We start from the raw sequence: 22,944 nt of genomic DNA, 5'->3' as shown, positions 1-22,944 counted from the left end.
CCTTTATTTTTTTGAGCAGTGTATATATATATATATATATATATATATATATATATATATATATATATATATATATATATATATATATATATACCTGTTCTGTAAGGCCCCAGAATCTGCAACACCACTGAGCAAAGGGGCACCACCAAGCAAGCGGCACCATGAAGACCAAGGAGCTCTCCAAACAGGTCAGGGACAAAGTTGTGGAGAAGTACAGATCAGGATTGGGTTATAAAAAAATATCCGAAACTTTGAACATCCCAAGGAGCACCATTAAATACATTATTAAAAAATGGAAAGAATATGGCACCACAACAAACCTGCCAAGAGAGGGACACCCACCAAAACGCACGGACCAGGCAAGGAGGGCATTAATCAGAGAGGCAACAAAGAGACCAAAGATAACCCTGAAGGAGCTGCAAAACTCCACAGTGGAGATTGGAGTATCTGTCCATAGGACCACTTGAAGCAGTACACTCCACACAGCTAGGATTTACGGAGCTGGCCAGAAAAAAATACATTGCTTAATACCCCTCAAACTTCAGTTATGACAACATGCCCATTACTGTATAGTTAGCACTTCGTTTCTTCAACTTACGGTATACACAGCTTGTCCCAGAAATCAAAATGAATGTCTTCACACCTCCGATTGGATCTATTCCCAGGCCTATTGACACTGCTTTGCATGACAAAATACCACAGCGATGTGAAGAGTAGGTCGTTTAGGTTTTTATACTCATTAGGCAGACTCAATATGCTGTTTCTGTCCATAGGTATTATAGATTGGACTCTCTGTGGTCCTATAATCCATGATATTGTCTAGTATCCTGCCCTAAAACATACCAACATGGGAGTGTGAGGGTTTTTATACTGAATAAAGGGATACTAGGCAGAGACTCCATATCAGCTATCCATTTGTTTCTGTCCATGGGTATTTTAGACTGCACTCTCTGTGGGCTTATTATCAGAGTTTGTGTCCCAAATGGTACCCTAATCCCTATATAGTGTACTACTTTTCACCATTGCCCTATGGGTCCTGGTCAAGGGCTCCAGAATGGTGCAGCGGTCTAAGGCACTGCATCTCAATGCTAGAGGTGTCACTACAAACCCTGGTTCGATACCAGGCTGTATCACAACCGTCTGTGATTGGGAGTCCCATAGGTCAGCACACAATTGGCCCAGCGTCGTCCGGGTTAGGGTAGGGTTTGGCCGGGTAGGCCGTCATTGTAAATAAGAATTTGTTCTTAACTGACTTGTCTAGTTAAATATTGTGCAGCGGCGTGACTTTGAGGGCTGTAGAAAGACCTCCTTATGGTCACCTGTCTCCAACCAACATCTAGTAGATTCATACAATGTTTAACGCTTGAGAACATCTAATCTGAGCAGAAAAAAATCACTGTAGAAATGTAGAAATTGTCAAAATTCTTCCATTTAAAGTACTAGCTATGTTCTCCCGGGTTCCAACTAACACAGAGAGCAGAGCAGAGTTTGTGTGATGAACAGCAACTGATGACGCCAATCCTCTCCTCTTTACCTTCCTGATCTAGTCTGTACCGCTGTTTGAACCGAATGAAGACACGCAGACAGATCGACAGGTTGGCATTCATCAGATCCATCTCCTCTTCTCTGACTCTGTCAGCGTGTCTCAGATGAACTTCCTCTGATTATCATTCTGCTTCCTATGAATCACCAATCCCACCAAACCTGTCTGTCTGTGTGACAAACCAAACTGTGTATTCTCATAAAGATTAGCACCTTGTGAAAGGAAGGTGGCGATTAGCCAGAGTGTTTTAGAGTGAGCCTAATGTTGTGAGTTCCGTTCAAAGCTTTTCTGAGAATTTGATCTGTCAACGTGTTCTAGCTGTGGGTGGTAAGGAAGCAGTGTTTCAAAGAAAACCGTTAAATGGCTATGCTTTTATTTTTATCCAGGATAATGCAGAGCAAGCACACAAAATTACAGGTTATGCTTGCCACGGAACTTTCTGAAGTACAGTGAAGTAAAAAATAATAAAAAATAGACCAAAAAAACAACATTTGGAACATAATACTGTATTTACATAAGTTTTGTCAGTGGGATGTTCGATTCGATATGTTTGTTCAATACATGTTCTCATGTATTTTGGTCAACAGATTTTGAGATGTTATTACTGTAATACACAGTACAGTATATACTGTGTGTGCTGTAGAGGGAATCTCTATGGCTAAGACATCTAAATCTCTCAATGAAGCAAATGCATCATCATAATACCAAAATACTTTCAACTCAATAGTCCACACATGTATTGTATCATCTCATAACCGTACTGCAGGTACATACAGTATAAATCCATCCAGACATTATTATTATATTTTCAGTACTGTACCACCGGAGAGAAATATTAGACAGCGATTGTTATAAAGACATTAATTAATTAAACATTTACATTTTTAAAGGATATTTACACTCCCATGAATGACAGTATCAACACCTTTCAAAGTCTATCATCTACACTTGTGTCATATTACCAGTACAAACAGTGTGTACAAAACACAGTAAACAATATGTGGTCATCACTAGTTACTACAGCCACAAAGTCATAAACCCAGCCTATTGCTACAATTTCTCTAAAATATGGTTTCAAACCTAACCCTAACCTTAACCCAATCCTTAACCACACTGCTAACCTTATGCCTAACCCTAACCTTAAATTAAGACCGAAAAGCAAACTTTAATTTCCATTATTGTTTACGATATAGCCAATTTTGGTTTTGTGGCTGTGGTAACTACTTGAAACCACAATACATGGATGCATTTACATATTATTTGTTGTCTTCAAATCTTGGTCAGCCATCTTGTTTTGACAGTTGCTGATGGTCTTTTACTGCATGTACTGTGTGTATAATGTACTGTGAATGTAATTAACGTCTCTAGGGCTTGGCAAGGTATGTCCTTCCTTAATCAGATTCACTGGATTAGTCCAACATCGAGAAGGTCGAGAGGTGGATAGTTGGACCTATATGAAATACTCCTTTTGGTTTTCACTTAGTATGTTCTGTGAGGTGGGCTCGCTGTGGAAAGGGTATTCAGGACTGTCGGCCTCAGGTTTGATTCCCTGGGGTTCTTGGGTGTGGAATGTCTCTTTCCGTCGATACAGGAACCTTGCCATTATTGCCAACGCACACAGAATCACAAATATCCCCACAGCAATCACACCTGCAAAGGAGTACAAAGCATTACGTTAGGAAACAACAAAACAGCACTCATTTGAAAACAGAAAGATCAAGTCCAATTTAATGGTGTAAAAATGCACTTTAACAGAGTGCTTTTTTAAGACGTAAAACACTGAAGAATTCTAACGTGAAACCAATTAACATCATTTCACATTGTGACATCTCTATAGGTTTCCTTTTTCAGAAGCAAAAATAGAGAAAGCACAGTGGCTTTCAGAACACATTAACTCCTTTCTCAGCATTCTCAAGTTTAGTTCTGCGACATTTGTCTACGGCGTAGAAGCCTTAAGATAAATAATATGCCAATTTCTCTTGTGGGTATTTCATTGCTATTACCCGGCCTGCCTGATTTCCGTTGCTAATCTAAACTCTAAAAGGCATTACACAAGCTTCTAAAAGCTGTAAATTCATCTCTGTACAAGGCACAGCACAAAGATCTCCAGTTCAATTCTCACAAACGTAGCAGGCATTCATTTCATAAACCTTAGCTACAGTCCTTGTACACTGCAATGCTATGTATGGTGTGTTTCATTATCAAGAGAAAATGATAGATCTTTTTGGGAAACCAGAACACGCCCAGACTCAATTTAATGGTAAATTACAATGGTTCTAAAAAGAAAAAATATTTGAAGATAGCTGTAAAACTTCCTTAATCAGCAAATAATTTCTTTAAAAGTTTAATTCGTTTTGGTGTCCTTTGTGCATTTGGCACTGAGTCAGCCTGTATAAGGAGGACTTTGAACCACTTTCTATATTCCAGCAACTGAACCAACTGGAACCTAATCAACCACCGCTTCAAAGCTTTGGGATGTGATGCTGCAAACATGCCATATCTTATCTTGAAATATTGTATTTATTTATTTCACTTTTATTTATCCAGGTTTGTCTCATTCAGAAAAACATATTTTTTTCAAGTGACCTTTATCTTTACCTTTGTCTATTTTGAACAGGATCATTTCTTATCTGACATGTTGTTTTACTGACTACAATATAAGTATGGTTTATTATGACACTATAAGTGAAACACATGAGAAACATGTTCCCGTTACCTCCAATCAATGCAGAGTCACTCTTGATTGCATTGACTATAGGCTCACCAGTACCTACTGTACCTAAATGATCTACAGCAGAGAGAGACAGAGATTGAGAGAGAGAGAGAGAGAGAGAGACAGAAAGACAGAGAGCGAGCAAGAGAAACACAGACAGAAAGAGAGAGGTACACATAGAGAGAACGAGCGAGAGAGAGACATACAGAAAGAGAGAGAGACAGAAAGACAGAGAGAGCGAGGGAAACAGACAGAAAGAGAGAGATACACAGAAATAGTGAGAGGCAGCAGAAAGAGAGAGATACACAGAAAGAGAGAGAGAGATGCAGCAGAAAGAGAAAGAGTGAAAAGGGGACAGGAGAGAGAGTCAGTAACATCAAGGGTCATCAGTCCATGAAGGATTCATTTAACACTACACCCTCAGTCCTAAACTGCATGAGGAGGAGCACAGAAGATAGATTATGCAAATGAGAAATGCCTCTCATCCAAATGAATGAACCCATCTGTCACAATGTAATCACTTTCATTCTCATCTAATTAACAAGGAAGATGGTGTATGTATTAAATGGGCCCTTGATAAAGTTTGAAAAAGCAGTTTGGAAAAAAGTGTAGATTCTCAAGTGGAATTAAAGAAAAACAAAAGGCACTCAAGCAGGAGAGAGAGAGAGAGAGAGAGAGATTGTGAGGGAGCGATACAGAGAGAGAGGGAGAGGGAGAGAGAGAGAGAGAGAGAGAGAGAGAGAGAGAGAGAGAGAGAGAGAGAGAGAGAGAGAGAGAGAAGAGAGAGAGAGAGAGAGAGAGAGAGAGAGAGAGAGAGAGAGAGAGAGAGAGAGAGAGAGAGAGAGAGAGAGAGAGAGAGAGAGAGAGAGAGAGAGAGAGAGAGAGAGAGAGAGAGAGAGAGAGAGAGAGAGAGAGAGAGAGATTGTGAGGGAGCGATACAGAGAGAGAGGGAGAGGGCGAGGGAGAGAGAGGTTGTGAGGGAGCCCTAGAGAGAAAGAAAGGGAGAGGGTTGACCAAGGGTCCCTGCTATTACCACAGACTCTGCCCATCATAGGGAACTTGACACCTCCCCTCTTACCTGATAGGGAGTGTGTAGTTTCAGCTGGGTAGGGATTGGCTGGAGATGAGGAGCCACAGGTAGACTCTGCTAGGGATCCAATCACTATAACTGGGCTGGTGTTGGGGTAGAGCAGCGCTGCCTTCAGTGGGGCTACGGAGTTAAACTGGACCACCGACAGACAGCCACTGAAACCCTGGGAGTTCAGCCTGGCAATCTCTGGATCCAGCTCACCAGACTCTAAACACAAACGCACGCACACACACCCATGCACACAACCAAAAATGCAGAAACAGTCAGTGAGATCAGAGGTAAGTCAGATCATTACGTACTGTAATGGATGAAGGTATAGATTAAAACATCAGGGGTGTCAAACTCAATCCATGGATGGCCTAGTGTCTGCTGGTTTTTGTTTTTCCCCTTTCAATAAAGACCTAGTCAACCAGGTGAGGGGAGTGCTTACTAATTAGTGATCTTACTTCATCAATCAAGTACAAGGGAGGAGCGAAAACCCGCAGATACTCGGCCCCCCACTAATGTGCAGTATAGTGATCAGTCTAAGGTAAAAGAAGTGGGATTCATTGCTCTCAGAGTAATATTGATTGATTAGGCAGAAAGCTCATCAACAGCTCACAAAACACAAAGTAGATAATGAGAGACACCAGTAACACTGCTTCCATTTGATAGTAGATAATGAGAGACCCCAGTAACACTGCTTCCATTTGAAAGTAGATAATGAGAGACCCCAGTAACACTGCTTCCATTTGATAGTAGATAATGAGAGACCCCAGTAACACTGCTTCCATTTGAAAGTAGATAATGAGAGACCCCAGTAACACTGCTTCCATTTGAAAGTAGATAATGAGAGACCCCAGTAACACTGCTTCCATTTGAAAGTAGATAATGAGAGACCCCAGTAACACTGCTTCCATTTGAAGGTAGATAATGAGAGACCCCAGTAACACTGCTTCCATTTGAAAGTAGATAATGAGAGACCCCAGTAACACTGCTTCCATTTGAAAGTAGATAATGAGAGACCCCAGTAACACTGCTTCCATTTGAAAGTAGATAATGAGAGACCCCAGTAACACTGCTTCCATTTGAAAGTAGATAATGAGAGACCACAGTAACACTGCTTACATTTGAAAGTAGATAATGAGAGACCCCAGTAACACTGCTTCCATTTGAAAGTATATAATGAGAGACCCCAGTAAAACTGCTTCCATTTAAGGTAGATAATGAGAGACCCCAGTAACACTGCTTCCATTTGAAAGTAGATAATGAGAGACCCCAGTAACACTGCTTCCATTTGACTGGCTAATATCCAGTAAAACCCTATGTTTGCCAGGGTATCTGCCTCTTCAGAATGACCAAGTGACTATGCATTTAATTAATGGTATGAATTTGCATGGTTATCAGTACCCTTGAGCAAGGCAGTTAACCCACTGTTCCCTGGGCGCCCGAAGACATGGATGTCGATTAATTCAGATGTACAACTGACTAGGTATCCCCCTTTCCCTTCCTTAAAGAAGTCAGTGAGCCGATGGCATTGTACTGCATCACACAAGCTACTGTATCCTGACTGTAACTTGCCCTTCTTACAGCAGAGGAGCTATTCCTCCTCAGTCAGGCCTCATCTCTGTCTCTCTCTGTCAATTCAATTCAAGGGGCTTTATTGGCATGGGAAACGTGTAAACATTGCCAAAACAAGTGAGGTAGATAATATACAAAAGTGAAATAAACAATAAAAATTAACAGTAAACATTACACAGAAGATTCAAAACAATAAAGACATTACAAATGTCATATTATGTTTATATATAGTGTTGTAACAATGTACAAATGGTTAAAGCACACAAGGGAAAATAAATAAGCATAAATATGGGTTGTATTTACAATGGTGTTTGTTCTTCACTGGTGCCCTTTTCTTGTGGCAACAGGTCACAAATCTTGCTGCTGTGATGGCACTGCGGTATTTCACCCAGTAGATATGGGAGTTCATCAAAATTGGGTTTGTTTTCTAATTCTTTGTGGATCTGTGTAATCTGAGGAAAATATGTGTCTCTAATATGGTCATACATTGGGCAGGAGGTTAGGAAGTGCGGCTCAGTTTCCACCTCATTTTGTGGGCAGTGTGCACATAGCCTGTCTTCTCTTGAGAGCCATGTCTGCCTACGGCGGCCTTTCTCAATAGCAAGGCTATGCTCACTGAGTCTGTACATAGTCAAAGCTTTCCTTAAGTTTGGGTCAGTCACAGTGGTCAGGTATTCTGCCACTGTGTAATCTCTGTTTAGGGCCAAATAGCATTCTAGTTTGCTCAGTTTTTTTGTTAATTCTTTCCAATGTGTCAAGTAATTATCTTTTTGTTTTCTCATGATTTGGTTGGGTCTAATTGTGTTGCTGTCCCGGGGCTCTGTGGGGTGTGTTTGTGTTTGTGAACAGAGCCCCAGGACCAGCTTGCTTAGGGGACTCTTCTCCAGGTTAATCTCTCTGTAGGTGATGGCTTTGTTATGGAAGGTTTGGGAATCGCTTCCTTTTAGGTTGTTGTAGAATTTAACGGCTCTTTTCTGGATTTTGATAATTAGTGGGTATCGGCCTAATTCTGCTCTGCATGCATTATTTGGTGTTCTACGTTGTACACGGAGGATATTTTTGCAGAATTCTGCATGCAGAGTCTCAATTTGGTGTTTGTCCCATTTTGTGAAATCTTGGTTGGTGAGCGGACCCCAGACCTCACAACCATAAAGTGCAATGGGCTCTATGACTGATTCAAGTATTTTTAGCCAGATCATAATTGGTATGTTGAATTTTATGTTCCTTTTGATGGCATAGAATGCCCTTCTTGTCTTGTCTCTCAGATCGTTCACAGCTTTGTGGAAGTTACCTGTGGCGCTGATGTTTAGGCCAAGGTATGTATAGTTTTTGTGTGCTCTAGGGCAATGGTGTCTAGATGGAATTTGTATTTGTGGTCCTGGCGACTGGACCTTTTTTGGAACACCATTATTTTGGTCTTACTGAGATTTACTGTCAGGGCCCAGGTCTGGCAGAATCTGTGCAGAATATCTAGGTGCTGCTGTAGGCCCTCCTTGGTTGGTGACAGAAGCACTAGATCATCAGCAAACAGTAGATATTTGACTTCAGATTCTAGTAGGGTGAGGCCGGGTGCTGCAGACTGTTCTAGTGCCCTCGCCAATTCGTTGATATATATGTTGAAGAGGGTGGGGCTAAAGCTGCATCCCTGTCTCACCACCCAGCCCTGTGGGAAGAAATGTGTGTGTTTTTTGCCTATTTAAACCGCACACTTGTTGTTTGTGTACATGGATTTTATAATGTCGTATGCTTTACCCCCAACACCACTTTCCATCAATTTGTATAGCAGCCCCTCATGCCAAATTGAGTCGAAGGCTTTTTTGAAATCAACAAAGAGAAGACTTTGCCTTTTGGTTTTGGTTTGTTTGGTTGTCAATTAGGGTGTGCAGGGTGAATACATGGTCTGTTGTATGGTCATTTGGTAAAAAGCCAATTTGACATTTGCTCAGTACATTGTTTTCATTGAGGAAATGTACGAGTCTGCTGTTAATGATAATGCAGAGGATTTTCCCAAGGTTGCTGTTGATGCATATCCCACGGTAGTTATTGGGGTCAAATTTGTCTCCACTTTTGTCGATTGGGGTGATCAGTCCTTGGTTCTAAATATTGGGGAAGATGCCAGAGCTAAAGATGATGTTAAAGAGTTTTAGTATAGCCAATTGGAATTTGTATATCTGTATACTTGATCATTTCATTAAGGATACCATCAACACCACGTGCCTTTTTGGGTTGGAGGGTTTTTATTTTGTCCTGTAGCTCATTCAAGGTAATTGGAGAATCCAGTGGGTTCTGGTAGTCTTTAATAGTTGATTCTAAGATTTGTATTTGATCCTGTATATGTTTTTGCTCTTTATTCTTTGTTATAGAGCCAAAAAGATTGGTCTCTCTCTGTCTCTCTCTTCAATTTTAATTTAGAGGCTTTATTGGAATGGGAAACATATGTTAACATTGCCAAAGCAAGTGAAGTAGATAATAAACGAAAGTGAAATAAACAATAAAAATGAACATTAAACATTACTCACAAAAGTTCCAAAAGAATAAAGACATTTCAAATGTCATATTGTTTGCAAATAGTTAAAGTACAAAGGGGAAAATAAATAAACATAAATATGGGTTGTATTTACAATGGTGTTCGTTCTTCACTGGTTGCCCTTTTCTTGTGGCAACAGGTCAGAAATATTGCTACCTTGATGGCACACTGTGGTATTTCACCCAATAAATATGGGAGTTTATCAACATTGGGTTTGTTTTCGAATTCTTTGTGGAATATTTGTGTAAACTGAGGGAAATATGTGTCTCTAATATGGTCATACATTTGGCAGGAGGTGCAGCTCAGTTTCCACCTCATTTTGTGGGCATTGTGCACATAGCCTGTCTTTTGAGAGCCAGGCCTGCCTACGGCGGCCTTTTTCAATAGCAAGTCTCTCTCTCTCTCTCCATTCATTACACTTCAATTTGTTAGCGTGATTGATGACAGGCGTCGCTGGGAATGACACAGAATCCACTTTCATGCCAGCTCTTTGATCCTGATATGACACACAGACTGTGTCGGGGTTAGAAAAGAGAGTATGGGGAGGACCCGGTCACGCGTTAACATGGTCCATGGCACCTGAGATACATTCCACTACCACAGAGCAGTTTGTTTGTGTCTGTGTATGTGCCGGATGACTGCCCCTGCAGGCATAAGAAGTTAAACTAATGGAGCTTTTGGATTAGTCTGACTTTACACTAATGGAGCTGTTGGATTAGTCTGACTTTAGACCAATGGAGCTGTTGGATTAGTCTGACTTTAGACCAATGGCGCTTTGACTTTAGACCTATGGAGCTTTTGGATTATTCTGACTTTAGAACAATGGAGCTGTTGGATTAGTCTGACTTTAGACCAATGGAGCTTTTGGATTATTCTGACTTTAGAACAATGGAGCTGTTGGATTAGTCTGACTTTAGAACAATGGAGCTGTTGGATTAGTCTGACTTTAGAACAATGGAGCTGTTGGATTAGTCTGACTTTAGAACAATGGAGCTGTTGGATTAGTCTGACTTTAGACCAATGGAGCTGTTGGATTAGTCTGACTTTAGAACAATGGAGCTTTTGGGTTAGTCTGACTTTAAACTAATGGAGTTTTTTGAAAGTTCATGAATAAGTCAATAACAATATCACAGTAGCTACTGTTTAACTTTGTTATTGTGACATTCTTGACATTGTTACATATGGATAGAAATGGATTTGCATCTGAAATGAGTAGCAGTGCATTGTGTATTTTTGTATACAGGCATAGTATGGGAGTATTATTTCCATTTGACATGGAATATTTTGTTAATTATATTGTATCAGAATGTACTGTACGGCTGTAACTGCTGTATTTTATGTGTCTGTTTCCTTTAATCATTCCTCATTACAATTGAAAGCAGGCCTCCTATTTTAAAACAAAGACATTAGCAATAGGCCTTCATAAAGTGGCCTATTTCCGAAGCAGGGGAAAGACAATAATTACACATAAAGACGATATTATTCAGATTTGAAGTAAACAGACACACAACAACGCTCCGATGATGACATGTCATGTCGAACTGTGATTACCTGATTGAACAGGTCATATTTTCATTTTAACAATCTTTATGTCATTTTAACAAGCTTTAGGTTATATTAACAAGCTTTATGTAACAGCTTCAGACAGGAGGGATCCTCACAAGCTCTCCAGTTCTGTGATTGAAACATACAGTGAAACACCTCTGAGCTCTTTATTAAATCACAATTTCTTTGCAAGTTTTAACTTAAATGGCTTTCTCCTTTGTCATTCGAATGGAGTCTTCTATAACTCACCATGCACTTTCCCCAGGACAACTGACTTGATAGCATTGAATTCTGCATCAGATGTGAGATTGAAGTCTTCCCTTTCGTGCTGGTCAATCTGAAACAAATTGCAGAACAGGACCTGTAAACACTTTGTCGAATGGTCAAATTGAGGATTTAAAAAAAGACAATTAACACTTTCAGATGATGGAGAATGTACTCTTCCATATGGACTGTTTAATTAAACCCTGCTCTTCAAAGTACTTTAAACACATTATCACGTGGCTGTTTAGTATCTGTCATTCAACTAAAAAAGGAAAGTAGTGAAATAGCTTGGAAAGGTTTTCTAGATGAACTTATATGATTGAAAATGTGATTACGACTCAAAGCTTACAATAATTGATGCAGTTTTGCTGGGACTTGCCAAACAGCAGCTTTACAAAATGGATTGTTTTTTTGACTGGTCAAACTAGACAGACTGAAGAAGGCACAACGTGCCAAAACATTTGGGAGCATAATTAGAATGTGATACTTTCATTCTTTCTTTTTATAGTTTACTCTCCATTAGTCAGCACCTGTAAAAAACATTTTGGGTGTCCGCAGTGCTGGAAAAAGTACTCAATTGTCATACTCAAGTAAAGATTACTTGAGTAAAAGTCATAAAGTAAAATACTAGTTGAGTAACAGTCTAAAAGTATCTGGTTTTAAATGTACTTAAGTACAGCGGTGGAAAAAGTACTCAATTGTCATACTTGAATAAAAGTAAAAAGTAATTGTTATATATCAAATTACATATATTAAGCAAACTAGACAGCACACTTATTATCATTTGTTTATTTATGGACAGACAGGGGCACACTCCAACATTCTGATATAATTTACAAATGCAGTATTTGTGTTTAGTGAGTCCACCAGATCAGAGGCAGTAGGGATGACAATGTGTTATATTGATAAGTGCGCAAACTTAACCATATTGGAAGGGAAAGGGGGATACCTAGTCAGTTGTACAACTGAATGCCATCAACTGAAATGTGTCTTCTGCATTTAACCCAACCCCTCTGAATCATATTGCTGTCCTGTCTGAGCATTCGAAATGTAACAAGTACTTTTGGAAGTCAGGGAAAATGTATGGGGTAAAAAGTACATATTTTCTTTAGGAATGTAGTGAAGTAAAAGTACAAGTTGTCAAAAACATAGATAGTAAAGTAAAGAACAGATACGCCAAAAAACAACTCAAGTAATATTTCAGATAGCCTAATGGTTAGAGCGTTGGGCCAGTCACTGAAAAGTTGCTGGATAGAATCCCCAAGCTGACAAGGTAAAAATCTGTCGTTCAACCCTGAGCAAGGCAGTTAACCCACTGTTCACTGGGTGCTGTAGATGTCGATTAGGGCAGCCCCCCCAACCTCTCTGATTCAGGGTTAAATGCAGAAGACACATTTCAGTTGAAGGCATTCAGTTGTACAACTGACTAGGTATCCCTTTTGATGTACTTTACTTAGTTACGCTACACCACTGGGTGTGCGTCATCTTATTCCTTTTACTAGTCAGACTAGTACATGCTGGGTGGTCGGAAACATGGAAGTAAAAACTTCTAAGTGTGCTGTCCACTAAGTGATTACTATGGAAGGGTAGTACATTAAAGAGGTTTATAAATGGGGTGTCTAAATTTGGGCGTTTGTATGGCCTTGCTGTTATAGTTGGGTTGCTGTACTGTAGTTCAAATCCTCAAAGAAGGGTTAATACAGGATGATCCCTGGCGAAAAATACTTTACCTTGCTTCAGCAAATACCCAGCAAGCCATGACCTTCAATTTGTATTGCAGAGCACTTAGTTAAGAACATTACACTGTAATTAAAAATAGCTAAGGGTGATGCGGTGGGGTTAATATCATGTTAACTAGAGTGGCGGTTTCAGATCACATCAGGGCAATGCTAAACAGGAATTCAGAATGATCTAAATAAGAGATTTTACTATATGGGGTAAAAAACGCAACTTGCTTTCCATGTGTCTGTCGAAGAATGGCTGAAAAGAAGAATGTCGACCAACTTTGTGGTTCAATTCTTGAAATGTGTGTTCAGTCTCCTCACAGATTTCAGTCCCTTACGCTAAAACTGTATCGATTTCTCTCTACTGTTCTCTTGTCTGCCATCCTAGTCCTTTAATTCTTTAGAATCATTCATGTTGCCTGAAATGTCTCTGAATTGTGAATGAGTGGGCCTACTAAACGACTGAGAGTTGGAATGTGTCTGTGCATTCTGAGTAAGTACAGCTCTGGAGCAAGGCCTGGGTTTGTGTCCTGCTGTGCAAAGGGCTTGGACTTGATGATAGATACATATGTAGGATCTTAATTTGATCACCCTGTTGCAGGAGAACTTTCCTGCACTTCAGGAAAAACTTGTAGTGTATTTGAGGTTTAAGAAGTATCCTGACGTTTTTCATCAATGACCATTACTCATAATCTGAATAATTATTTCCTGTTGCTGTAGGATTATTTCCCTGATGTAGCAAACTGTCTCAAATTAAGATCCAACATCTGTAGGGTTGGCTTCTCATGTGAGGTTAGCAAAGAACTTGGACTCCATGATAGGTACAGAGTCCCAAGAGGTAGAACTACACTATAGAAAAAACCTGCATTACTCTTTATCCACTATCCTCAAGTGGTATCACATATCACTGTATATTTAAATATTTTGGGAGTAATGTTATTTTCCTTTTGAATTAGTTTTACTCACCATGATAAAGATCCCACACTGCTAACATGTATACACTTACAGCTCAGCAGGTTAGTTACATTACATATAGGCCTACTTGTCTTTAAATACCCTTTGCTGACATTCAAGGCAGTGATTCTCAATATTTTTACGTTATGCTACACCCAATTACCATTTTCTCTGCCTGCAGAACCTCCTCATGTGCAACCAATTTTTAGGCCTATGTTTTTATTAATATTCCCAAGTACCCCTTGTGGATAGGCCAGGTACCCCCAGGGGTACTAGTACCTAAGGAAGAGATCCACTGCACCAAGGTAACTGCTCAGCTTTACTTTATTTTGAATGAGAATAAGTTACTTGAACAGTGACAGAATAAATGACCTGAACAGTGACAGAATAAATGACCTGAACAGTGACATAATAAATGACCTGAACAGTGACATAATAATTGACCTGAACAGTGACAGAATAAATTACCTGCACAGTGACAGAAAAAGTTACCTGAGCAGTGACTGTCACGTTCCTGACCTGTTTTCTCTTGTTTTGTATGTGTTTATTGGTCAGGGTGTGAGTTTTGGGTGGGCAGTCTATGTTTTCTATTTCTATGTTGGGTTTTTGTGTTCGGCCTGGTATGATTCTCAATCAGAGACAGGTGTGTATCGTTTGTCTCTGATTGAGAGTCATACTAAGGCAGCCAGGGTTTCACTGGTGTTTTGTGGGTGTTTGTTCCTGTGTCAGTGTTTGTGCCACATAGGACTGTTGCAGGTTAGTCACGTTTGTTGTTTTGTTAATTTGTAGTGTTTGTTGGTTTGCCATTAAAACATGAATACCTACTACTCCGCATCTTGGTCCGATCCATGCTCCTCCTCGTCTGAGGAGGAGAACGACTACGACAACCTTTACAGAAACACCCACCAAAACAGGATCAAGCGGAGTGGAGAAGGAAGGCAGGAACAACAGCAATTGGGAAAAGAGGAATGGACATGGGAGGAGATCCTGGACGGTAAAGGACCCTGGGCAGAGCCAGTGGAGTGTCGCCGCCCCAAAGCGGAGAGGAGGTTTTATGAGGCTAAAGCAAGAAAGAGCGACTGGAAGCCCGAGAGGCTCACCCAAAAATTTCTTGGGGGGGGGGGATAAAGGGGAGTGTGGCGAAGCCGGGTTGGTTACCTGAGCCAACTCCCCGGGCTTACCGTGGAGTGGGAGGGCGTCGTACTGGTCAGACACCGTGTTATGCGGTAAAGCGCACGGTGTCCCCAGTACGCGTGCTTAGCCCAGTGCGGGCTATTCCACCTTGCCGCACTGGGAGGGCTAGGTTGGGCATCGAGCCGGATGTCATGAAGCCGGCCCAACGTATCTGGCCTCCAGTACGTCTCCTCGGGCCGGCGTACATGGCACCAGCCTTACAGGTGGTGTCCCCGGTTCGCCTGCATAGCCCAGTGCGGGTTATTCCACCTCGCCGCACTGGCAGGGCTACGGGGACCATTCAACCTGGTAAGGTTGGGGAGGCTTGGTGCTCAAGAGCGCGTGTCCTCCTTCACGGTCCGGTATATCCGGCGCCACCTTCCCACCCCAGCTCAGTACCACCAGTGCCTACTCCACGCACCAGGCTTCCAGTGCGTTTCCAGAGCCCTGTTCCTCCTCCACGCACTCTCCCTGTGGTGCATGTCTCCAGCCCAGTGCCTCCAGTTCCGGCACCACGCACCAGGCCTACTGTGCGCCTCAGCAGGTCGGAGTCGGCCGTCTGCCCAACGCAGCCTGCGCTGCTTGCCTGCTCAGCGCTGCCCGAACTGTCTGCCTTCCCAGCGCTGTCTGAACTGTCTGCCTGCCCAGCGCTGCCCGTCTGTCCCGAGCCTTCAGAGCCGTCCAGCCAGGACCAGCCAGTGCCGTCCAGCCAGGACCAGCCAGAGCCGTCCAGCCAGGACCAGCCAGAGCCGTCCAGCCAGGACCTGCCAGAGCCGTCCAGCCAGGACCAGCCGGAGCCGTCCAGCCAGGACCAGCCGGAGTCCCTCAGCCAGGACCAGCCGGAGTCCCTCAGCCAGGACCAGCCGGAGTCCCTCAGCCAGGACCTGCCGGAGTCCCTCAGCCAGGACCTGCCGGAGTCCCTCAGCCAGGACCTGCCTGAGTCCCTCAGCCAGGACCTGCCGGAGTCCCTCAGCCAGGACCTGCCAGAGTCCCTCAGCCAGGACCTGCCAGAGTCCCTCAGCCAGGACCTGCCAGAGTCCCTCAGCCAGGACCTGCCAGAGTCCCTCAGCCAGGACCTGCCAGAGTCCCTCAGCCAGGACCTGCCAGAGTCCCTCAGCCAGGAGCTGCCTCCCCTTATCCCGGAGCTGCCCCTTATCCCGATCCTGCCCTTTCATTTAGGTGGGTTTAGTTGGAGGGTGGTCATTTGGAGGGGGATACGGAAGCGGGGAGTGACTATGGTGGGGTGGGGACCTCGCCCAGAGCCTGAGCCACCACCGTGGTCAGATGCCCACCCAGACCCTCCCCTAGACTTTGTGCTGGTGCGCCCGGAGTTCGCACCTTAAGGGGGGGGTTATGTCACGTTCCTGACCTATTTTCTCTTGTTTTGTATGTGTTTATTGGTCAGGGCGTGAGTTTTGGGTGGGCAGTCTATGTTTTCTATTTCTATGTTGGGTTTTTGTGTTCGGCCTGGTATGATTCTCAATCAGAGACAGGTGTGTATCGTTTGTCTCTGATTGAGAGTCATACTAAGGCAGCCAGGGTTTCACTGGTGTTTTGTGGGTGTTTGTTCCTGTGTCAGTGTTTGTGCCACATAGGACTGTTGCAGGTTAGTCACGTTTGTTGTTTTGTTAATTTGTAGTGTTTGTTGGTTTGCCATTAAAACATGAATACCTACTACTCCGCATCTTGGTCCGATCCATGCTCCTCCTCGTCTGAGGAGGAGAACGACTACGACAACCTTTACAGTGACAGAATAAGTTACCTGAACATGGACAGAATAAGTTACTTGAATAGGAACATAATAAGTTAAATAAGTTACCTGAACAGTGACATAATAAGTTCCCTGAACGGTGAGGGAATAAATTACCTGAACACTGACAGTCTCTGAAAGCCTTCTGATGGAGACTCTGTGAAGTTGTCCGTTGGCCAGGTTCCTAACGCTGGTCCTGAACACCTCAGCATCTCTACTGTTCTGCAGCTTGTATTTAACGTCCAGGTAACCTTTGAGAGATATAGAGACAACTTTCATACAGGGTAACTTTCAGAAACATTATGGGACAGTTGTCCAGAAACAGATTAAACAGACTCCTGCACTGAAAACATTCTGAACTGATATTCTCATTTGAAAGACACTTTTAGTCCAGGACTAAAGTTAACTGAAACTCCCATAGAGATGAAACTTGAACAATACTCAACACCGTTTAAATGCAGACAGCCACTGAACAATCTCTGTCACGTTCCTGACCTATTTATGTTAGTTTTTGTGTGTTAGTTGGTCAGGACGTGAGGTTGGGTGGGCATTCTATGTTATCTGTTTCTATGTTGGTTTCGGTTTGCCTGGTATGGCTCTTGATTAGAGGCAGGTGGTTTGCGTTTGCCTCTAATTAAGAGTCATATTTAGGTAGGGCATTCTCACTGTTTGTTTGTGGGTGATTGTCTCCTGTGTCTGTATGTATGTTCGTACCACACTGGACTGTAGCGTTTGTTTGTTTGTTTGTTTCGTTTCGTTTCGATGTCGTCTGTTTCCTGTACGTAAGTTTATGTTTAGTTATGTAAGTTTATGTTCAGGTTTCGTCAACGTCGTTTTGTTATTTTGTAGTTTGAAAGTGTTTTGTTTCGTTTCGTGTGCCATCGTAATTTTTAATAAAGATGGCTTATTTCCCAAAGCCTGCGTTTTGGTCTGAGGATCCTTCTCTCCTCACCTCATCCGAGGATGAGGAGAGCGTCATCCGTTACAGAATCACCCACCAAGCTAAGACCAAGCGGCAAAGGGAAACTAAACGGAGTAAGGGACAGGAGAGAAAGGATTTCTGGACTTGGGAGGAAATATTGGACGGGAGAGGTCCATGGGCACAGCAGGGAGAATATCGCCGTCCCAAAGCTGAGCTGGAGGCACGGAGGAGAGCAGAGGCTACCGGGGAGAGGAACCGGAGCTATGAGGGAACGCGTCTGGCACGGAAGCCGAAAAAGCCCGTAAGTAATTCCCAAAAATTTCTTGGGGGGGGGCTAGGAGATAGTGGGCCAAGGGCAGGTAGGAGACCTGCGCCCACTACCCAGGCTTACCGTGGAGAGCGGGAGTACGGGCAGGCGCCGTGTTACGCAGTAGAGCGCACGGTGTCTCCTGTACGAGTGCATAGCCCAGTGCGGGTTATTCCACCTCCCCGCACTGGGAGGGCTAGATTGGGTATTGAGCCAGGTGTCATGAGGCCGGCTCAACGCGTCTGGTCTCCAGTGCGTCTCCTCGGGCCGGCATACATGGCACCTGCCTTACGCATGGTTTCCCCGGTTCGCCTACATAGGCCGGTGCGGGTTATTCCACCTCCCCGCACTGGTCGGGCAACCGGGAGCATTCAACCAGGTAAGGTTGGGCAGGTTCAATGCTCAAGAGTGCCAGTACGCCTCCACGGTCCGGTATTTCCGGCACCACCTCCCCGCCCCAGCCTAGTACCTACAGTGTATACACTACGCACTAGGCTACCAGTGCGTATCCTGAGCCCTGTTCCTCCTCCACGCACTCTCCCTGTAGTGCGTGTATCTAGCCCGGTGCCTCCAGTTCCGGCCCCACGCACTAAGCTACCAGTGTGTCTCCAGAGCCCTGAACCCACTGTATCTTCTCCCCCTACTAATCCTGATGTGCTTGTCCTCAGCCCGGTGTCACCAGTGCCGGTACCACGCATCAGGGATAGAGTAGGCTTTGAGAATACAGTGTGCCCTGTCCCTGCTCCCCGCACTAGTAGGAAGGTGCTTATCATTAGCACGGTGCCTCCAGTTCCGGCACCACGCACCAGGTCTACAGTGCGCCATATCCGGCCAGAGCCATCCGTCTCACCAGCGCCATCTGAGCCATCCGTCTCCCCAGCGCCATCTGAGCCATCCGTCTCCCCAGCGCCATCTGAGCCATCCGTCTCCCCAGCGCCATCTGAGCCATCCGTCTCCCCAGCGCCGTCTGAGCCATCCGTCTGCCAGGAGCCTGCAAAGCCGCCCGTCTGCCATGAGCCTGCAAAGCCGCCCGTCTGCCATGAGCCTACAGAGCCGTCAGCCAGACAGGAGCCGCTAGAGCCGTCAGCCAGACAGGAGCCGCTAGAGCCGTCAGCCAGACAGGATCTGCCAGAGCCGCCAACCAGACAGGATCTGCCAGAGCCGCCAACCAGACAGGATCTGCCAGAGCCGCCAACCAGACAGGATCTGCCAGAGCCGCCAACCAGACAGGATCTGCCAGAGCCGCCAACCAGACAGGATCTGCCAGAGCCGCCAGCGAGCCATGAGCAGCCAGAGCCGTCAGAGCGCCATGAGCAGCCAGAGCCGTCAGAGCGCCATGAGCGTCGAGAGCCGTCAGAGCGCCATGAGCGTCGAGAGCCGTCAGCCTGCCATGAGCGTCGAGAGCCGTCAGCCTGCCATGAGCGTCGAGAGCCGTCAGCCTGCCATGAGCGTCGAGAGCCGTCAGCCTGCCATGAGCGTCGAGAGCCGTCAGCCAGCCATGAGCATCGAGAGTCGTCAGTCAGCCATGAGCTGCCCTTCAGCCTGAAAAGGCTAGATACCCAGAACTGCCCATCAGTCCAGAGCTGTCTCTCTGTCCGGAGCTGCCTTTCAGTCCGGAGTTGCCCCTCTATCCTGATCTCCCTCTCTATCTTTATCTACCTCTATAGTCTTATCTATCCCTCTGTCTTGGTTTATCTCTCTGTCCCGGTATTGTCATTATTAGATATGTTATTAGGAGGATTTTGTGGGGGAAGAAAGAGGGTGGACATTCTTGAAGGGAGGGGGCTAGGATGGATTATGGTGGGGTGGGAACCGCGCCCGGAGCCTGAGCCACCACCGTGGTTAGATGCCCACCCAGACCCTCCCCTAGACTTTGTGCTGGTGCGTCCGGAGTTCGCACCTTGTGGGGGGGGTACTGTCACGTTCCTGACCTATTTATGTTAGTTTTTGTGTGTTAGTTGGTCAGGACGTGAGGTTGGGTGGGCATTCTATGTTATCTGTTTCTATGTTGGTTTCGGTTTGCCTGGTATGGCTCTTGATTAGAGGCAGGTGGTTTGCGTTTGCCTCTAATTAAGAGTCATATTTAGGTAGGGCATTCTCACTGTTTGTTTGTGGGTGATTGTCTCCTGTGTCTGTATGTATGTTCGTACCACACTGGACTGTAGCGTTTGTTTGTTTGTTTGTTTCGTTTCGTTTCGATGTCGTCTGTTTCCTGTACGTAAGTTTATGTTTAGTTATGTAAGTTTATGTTCAGGTTTCGTCAACGTCGTTTTGTTATTTTGTAGTTTGAAAGTGTTTTGTTTCGTTTCGTGTGCCATCGTAATTTTTAATAAAGATGGCTTATTTCCCAAAGCCTGCGTTTTGGTCTGAGGATCCTTCTCTCCTCACCTCATCCGAGGATGAGGAGAGCGTCACCCGTTACAATCTCACTTCAAAATGTGCAGCATTCACAATGTACCCAGAAAATCGTTTTATTTTATTTTAAATACAGCAGTACAGATGTAGGATCTTAAATTGAGCCAATTTGCTACAGCAGGAGAATAATCCTGCAGCAACAGGATATGGGAATTATTATGTTGATCATAATTAACGGACATTTTTATGCTAGGGCAAAAACAAAAATATGCATCCTTGGGGTACCCAGGACCGAGTTTTAAAAACTCTGTACTAAGCGGATTAATCTCTAATTCCCTATCAATAACAGAGATAATAAATCAAATTAATTTTCATAATTTGCAGGGAATTAACTATCTGAGGGGCTCTGAGTAATACACTAGTGTGTTTGTATTGTCAGTCAGCACCAAACTAATCATTCACATTCAGATGAATGGACAAATTGGAAATGTATTACATCGCTTAAAAAACACATTCTCACTGATGCTGCAGCACACAAATGATCACTTCATACAAAGGTGTCTTTTTTTATTATCTTTACGCCAACATGAAAGCCCTTCATGATAATTACAATAACATAATTACAATTCTTCATGGAGGGATTGGGGGTACAAATATTATACTGAACGAAAATATAAATGCAACATGTAAAGTGTTGATATCATGTTTCATGAGCTGAAATAAAAGATCCAAGAAATTATTCATACGCACAAAAAACGTATTTATGTCAAATTTTGTGCACGTATTTGTGTACATCCCTGTTAGTGAGAATGTATCCTTTGCCAAGATAATCCATCCACCTGACAGGAAGCTGATTAAACAGCATGGTCATTACACAGGTGCACCTTGTGCTGGGGACAATAAAAGGCCACGCTAAAATGTTTCGTCACACAATACTGCAGATGTCTCAAGTTGAGGGAGCGTGCAATTGAAATGCTAACTGCAGGAATGTCCACCAGAGCTGTTGCCAGAGAATGTAATGTTCATTTCTCTACCATAAGCACAGACCATGTGTAACCATGCCAGCCCAGGACCTCCACATCTGGCCTCTTCACCTGCGGGATCGTCTGAGACCGGCCACCCGGACAGCTGATGAAACTGTGGGTTTGCACAACTGAAGAATCTCTGCAGGAACTGTCAGAAACCATCTCAGGGAAGCTCATCTGCGGGCTCGTTGTCCTCACCAGGGTCTTGTCAGTCACTGTCTGTATTTAAATAGTGTTGATTATTGTTGAAGTTGACCTGACTGCAGATCGGCATCTTAACCGACTTCAGTGGGCAAATGCTCACCTTTGATGGCCACTGGCAGGCTGGAGAATTGTAAGAATTTGGCACGCTCTTCACGGATGAATCCCTGTTTCAACTGTACCGAGCAGATGGAAGACAGCGTGTATAGCATTGTGTGGGCGAGTGGTTTGGTGATGTCAACGTTGTAAACAGAGTGCCCCATGGTGGGGGTCGGTTATGATATAGGCAGCCATAAGCTATGGACAACGAACACAATTGCATTTTATCAATGGCAATTTGAATGCACAGAGATACCGTGGCAAGATCCTAAGGCCAATTGTCGTGCCATTCATCCGCCGCATCACCTCATGTTTCAGCATGATAATGCCCGGCCCCATGTTGCAAGGATCTGTACACAATTCCTGGAAGCTAAAAATGTCCCAGTTCTTCCCTGGTCTGCATACTCACCGGACATGTCACCCACTGAGCATGTTTTGGATGCTCTGGATTGACGTGTACGACAGCGTGTTCCAGTTCCCACCAATATCAAGCAACTTTGCACAGCCATTGAAGAGGAGTGGGACAATATTCCACAGGCCACAATCAACAGCCTGATCAACTCTATGTGAAGGGGATGTGTCACGCTGCATGCGGTGAATGGCGGTCACAGCAGATAGTGACTGATTTTCTGATCCACGGCACTACCTTGTTTTTAAAGGTATCTGTGACCAACAGATGCATAGCTGTATACACAGTCATGTGAAATCCATAGATTAGAGCCTAATGCATTTATTTCAATTGACTGATTTCCTTATATGAACTGTAACTTAATAAAATCTTTGACATTGTTGCATGTTACATTTATATTTTTGTTCAGTGTTAATAAAACATGAATTAGTTACACACATCCAGGTGAAAGAAAATCATCTTTGAGAGGGTAAGAGTGTTAAATAGACATTAAAATGATTTGCGCCATTGGACAAATGAAACAACTATTTTATAAATGAGGGAGATGGCCCATTCTTTGATTAAAGCACAGGGCTATCATATCAGAAAGTCTACAATTACTGAGGCACTGTAAGGGCAGGAGTATTTCATTTTATGATTTATGATTTGTGCCCTGGGAAAAAGAAACTCTTATATAAGTGGAAAGGGCGCATTCCTTTATTCAAGTAGAGGGCCATCACATTAGATAGGCCACAATTACTGTCACACATTGACATGGGCAGAGTGGCAGAGTCTGCCAGTGGG

The 22,944-nt window shown here is 43.8% G+C and overlaps 1 protein-coding gene across 2 annotated transcripts in view; it reads right to left on the bottom strand.

Annotated features, from left to right (window-relative positions):
* Positions 1–1,899: 1,899 nt before the first annotated feature.
* LOC129811381 (contactin-associated protein-like 4) overlaps positions 1,900–22,944 on the bottom strand; it is a 201,452-nt gene continuing 180,407 nt past the window's right edge. The window contains exons 20-24 of one of the 2 annotated variants that reach the window (XM_055862637.1): positions 16,961–17,094; positions 11,228–11,315; positions 5,335–5,553; positions 4,260–4,331; positions 1,900–3,193 (exon numbers count right to left, since the gene is read on the bottom strand). In XM_055862637.1, coding sequence (XP_055718612.1) covers positions 2,994–3,193; positions 4,260–4,331; positions 5,335–5,553; positions 11,228–11,315; positions 16,961–17,094 — 713 coding nt within the window. In that variant the 3' untranslated portion in view covers positions 1,900–2,993. The remainder of the gene's footprint in view (positions 3,194–4,259; positions 4,332–5,334; positions 5,554–11,227; positions 11,316–16,960; positions 17,095–22,944) is intronic. The other variant, XM_055862647.1, reaches the window with a different exon arrangement.

The sequence above is a fragment of the Salvelinus fontinalis genome, chromosome 2 (genome assembly GCF_029448725.1).
Source record: "Salvelinus fontinalis isolate EN_2023a chromosome 2, ASM2944872v1, whole genome shotgun sequence".
Taxonomy (NCBI): Eukaryota; Metazoa; Chordata; class Actinopteri; order Salmoniformes; family Salmonidae; genus Salvelinus; species Salvelinus fontinalis.
Note: the sequence above shows the minus strand (reverse complement) of the source record. Positions and strands in the feature narration are given on the sequence as shown.